General features: G+C 34.7%; 1 protein-coding gene across 1 annotated transcript in view; it reads right to left on the reverse strand.

Annotated features, from left to right (window-relative positions):
• LOC106871741 (uncharacterized) overlaps positions 1 to 4,502 on the reverse strand; it is a 37,783-nt gene that overhangs the window by 8,036 nt on the left and 25,245 nt on the right. Inside the window, exons 9-10 of the mRNA XM_014918360.2 lie at positions 3,624 to 3,794; positions 2,584 to 2,649 (exon numbers count right to left, since the gene is read on the reverse strand). Of these exons, the coding sequence (XP_014773846.1) occupies positions 2,584 to 2,649; positions 3,624 to 3,794 (237 nt within the window). The remainder of the gene's footprint in view (positions 1 to 2,583; positions 2,650 to 3,623; positions 3,795 to 4,502) is intronic.

The raw sequence follows: 4,502 nt of genomic DNA on the forward strand, positions 1-4,502 counted from the left end.
GGGGGGGGGGAGTATACTTTTTTGGTGGGATAAATTCATAGTATTTATATTACAAAGTTATAAATTCATGAATTAAAATAATGAAATAAAATATGTATAAATAAAATATGTATATGTAGTCATGAATTAAAATATTTAGAAAATCCAAAATTGGTTATGTGTTCATATTCAGGTGCAGTTTGTATTTTTCAATAAACATATTCTCTTTATTTAAGCATTGTTGTATAGAGATTGTTTTCTCGCCCTGGTAGATGCAGAAAGCTGTAAAGTTTGGTTGGAGGTTCCCCAAACATCTCTCCATGTGATCACTCGATGGTATCTGTTTATACTTGGGAAATGAATCTGTTCCTTATAAAGTGCTGCTCTCTGTCTAAGGGACATCCTTGTTTGGCCTATGTAGTTGTGTCCACATCCTGAACAATTTATCACATAAATTGGATTTTCAGATGCACAAGTGAAATTAGTCTTAATTGTGAATCTCTATCCTTGCTTGAAAAGGAATTCCAAACATTCTACGTGGGGGCATGTCCGCAGTTTGAACACCCACATCTTTTAGCTATTGCTTCCGTTGTTGTTCGGTATAACTTCACTTTTGTCAGTATTCTTTTTGTTGATTTAAATTGCTTTTTACTTTTGATGAATTTGTGTGTTTGTAGAATGTGGTTCATCTTTGGATCTCTAATGAGCATAGGTAGATTTTGAAAAATGGTGTTATATGCCTCATTCTATCCAAGGTTGTGAGTCAATATATTGGGTAGTATTTGAAGATGAGGCGTAGAATTTCGTTTTATTTCCCCTGTTGTTTTGATATCTATTTTCTTGGCATGTTTAATCCCATCATCTATTAGTGAGGGTGGATTGTGTCTCTCAGATAGTGTGGTTCTAAGGTCTTGAAGTCAAAGGTCCAGAGTATTTGTATTAAACACTATTATGCACTATATATATATATATATATATATATGTGTGTGTGTGTGTGTGTGTGTGTGTGTGTGTGTACATATATGTATATATAAATATATATATATATGTGTGTATGTATCTATGTGTGTGTCTCTTTGTGTCTGTCTTTGTCCGTCCACCCACCCACACTGCTTGACAACCAGTATTGGTGTGCTTATGTCCCCTATAACTTAGTGGTTTGGCAAAAGAGACTGATAGAAAAAATACCCGGCTTAAAAAAACAAGGGATTGATTCATTCAATGAAAATTCTTCAAGGTGGTACCCCAACATGGCCACAATCTAATGACTGAAACAAGTAAAAGCTAAAAAAATATATATTTATACATATACATAAATATACATATACATATAAAAATAATCTGAAGAAGGAGATGACAGAAGACCATGCTGACTGATGATATATGGTGTTGCAGAAGCCCAGCCTCCTGCAAAAACTGGGCAAAATACACACTGAAATAGTACATGCTCTCCCACCTGCCTATTGCATGTAGTTGGAAGTATGTGCATGCATCTCTATATCATGCATATCATATTATTATTACATCTCCTCACAATCTCTTCTAACCACCATACCTATTCTATACTTTCTCATCTCCCTACTTTCTCTTCTACATACTGTACAATACCACCCGTCATTGAAAAGAAAGTACTTGATCTGTGCATACTGAATATTCTTCACTCCTACGTTCACCACCCATATTTTGCTCCTTTCCTTTCTCTATCCTCTTGAATCATGGTGCTTGAGTAGGGTAGGAAATTGCACTCTGGCAAATTATACCTACCCTTCCTGATTTCTCTGTCCCCAGGTTCTTTTGGATATGCTAACTTGAGGATACACTGTGGCTTTTCATCATCTTTCCCTCGAACACAAACCTCTACCAACCCACATACAAAGTGCAGTAATATTGCATCTCTTTCAACTCAATCCATCCTACTATCCTTATCATTTTTATTCTCTCTCTCTCTCTCCCTCTCTCTTTAATCTATTCATTCTACTTTTCTCTTTCCCTCCTATTACATCCTTCCCAACATTGTCTGCTCATCTTTCCCATACAGTCCTCTCTTAACTGATCTCACGCATCCCTGATATTGTTCTTCCTCGTCTCTTTTGTCTCTTCCATTTTACTTCATTGACACTGTTCTCTCTGTTACTCTCTCTTCTACTTCCCATTGCAAAAATTCTGTTGCTTCCATCATACTTCTATTCTGTAATTTTCTGTGCTGAAAGGTGATACCACTAATGCTGGTGCGGAGGGAAAAATGTACCCAATACACTCTGTAAAGTGGTTGGCATTTGTAAGGCGATCCAGCCATAGGAACCATGTCAAAACTAAGACACTGGAGCTACATATGGTACACACATACATCATATATACAATTTATACATGCACACACACACATGCACTTACTCAGAAGTGTCCAAGATTGCAAAAAGGAATCACATGCAGACAGGCATTAACTGGTGTTATCAAAACAGATAGCCAGTTAAGTCCTCCAAATATTTGACTTTTTATATCTGTATTTATGTATATAAATACATTCTCCCACTCGCCCCACCCCACCCCCCACACACATCAGTGATTTTTTTCGAAAGAGATGACCAGGCAAAAAAAAGAACTCACTTGTATATCATGCTGCCAAAATTCTGCCATTTCATCTACTGAAGCCAGTGGCACAACTTCTTTAATCTTCAAACAATAGAAAAAAGAATTAAATAAATACGCACAAAAAAAACATTGGGAAGAGTTAATTCTTTGAACCAACCACCACACTTTAGCAGGGATAATTTCCGCTAACTATACTCCTGGAAGAAGTAAAAGCAGGTGGCCACATGGTTTTGTGTTTATGAATCTCTCACTGATAATACCATTATTATTTTTAGACATATGCAAAAAAAAAAATAAAAAATAACCATATGGTTATCACTTTTGAATTTTCCAGGGATATAAACTAAAGAAATTGCATCTGCTAAAGTGTACTCACAGACTCGAAAACATTCCCCACCAAAAAGAAAGAAAAACCAGTTGTGGAGGAGAATCAGCAGATGATTTACTTCTTTTGTTGAGAATATCTGAGGATTGCTACTTTTCTTGATATGAAACTTAAAGAAAAGTTATAGAAGGTAAGTTAACAACTCTATTAAGAATAAATATTTAATGTTTTAAATTGTATGTTTACTCTGTTCATAAAACTACATGTAAACATAATATAAATGAATTGTATACATATTATTTTAAATTGATAGAAGTTACAAAGTGACTCAAGAGCAAAGAGTATGGTACCGGGTGCTTATCAAACTATTGCAAAAATATATATATACGTATACATATATATTGTGAAACCTCAGTCAACTTGATCTTCAAACTAAATTTGGCTCTACTGTCTGTGTAGAGCCATAGCATCAGTAAATGCGCTTTAAAATAATAAATGCATAACAAAAATATGTTCCAGATATTAATGATTATAATAGTAGTGATAAATTTGTTCAAATTCAAAGTGCACAAATTGAAACTAACTGCAGTAAACAGAAAAACACACACTCACTCACACACATATGCACAATCACACACATTAACAATACAGATAATCAAAGTCAAAAGATGAAAAACAAATAACATAGAGAGGAGAATGTGAAACCAAATGAATGTAGCAGATCATTTACCTTCAACATGACAACACCAACTATGAATATACACACGATGTTAAAGAGAGTCAGCAGGAGACTTATGGTTCCCATGATTCCCATTTCTTTGGCCATGTCACAGCTGTACATTGGTGTGTAAGCATTGTCTTGAAATGGCAAGCACCCTAAAGGGTTGTCATTAATTGAAATCTTCAAAATACAAACAAGTGAAAAAAAACTGTATTAAAAGAAAAATATGTTTCCAATGTTCATAAAGATTGCTTGTTTTTGTTTTGTCATGGTATACCAGTCCTTCTTCTCACTTTACACACATCACTTGTGGGTGTTGACTTCAACTCAAGAGCACATATGTCTTTCGTGGAGTTTATGTGGCTATGTTCTTGGACCAGCTGCATGGTTTGCCAGCCCATGTACTGGATGTTTTTATGAGACACCACTCATGTGGATGGGCCATTGGCTCAGAATGTGCTCATCTGTTCTTTGACAACCATGATCATGGAGAATTATGATAAAGAGGCATCTCATCTTGTCTTTTATTCATTCATAATTTATCTAGAGTTGCATTATCAAATGTATCATTTGTTAATGATTAGATCTTAGTCAACTTGGTTTCTACAAATCTATAATCAAAAGAGTTCTGTAGAGTTGTTATCTAAATGGCTTCTTCTAGTTTTTATAAAACAATACGATGTGATTTTAGGAGGATTTTGATACTTTTTCTAGCAGCTCCAATGATTATATTGAGGTTCCTTCATCAAATTGCATATTTAATGTTAGGAATCCAGCCAGAAAATTTAATTACAGTTGCTTCTGATAGGGCTATCCCCATGACTCTTCTAGGAAGAATGGATGGAAAAGATGTATGGATATATATATATACATATATATATATATATA

Source organism: Octopus bimaculoides, chromosome 8 (assembly GCF_001194135.2).
Source record: "Octopus bimaculoides isolate UCB-OBI-ISO-001 chromosome 8, ASM119413v2, whole genome shotgun sequence".
Classification (NCBI taxonomy): domain Eukaryota; kingdom Metazoa; phylum Mollusca; class Cephalopoda; order Octopoda; family Octopodidae; genus Octopus; species Octopus bimaculoides.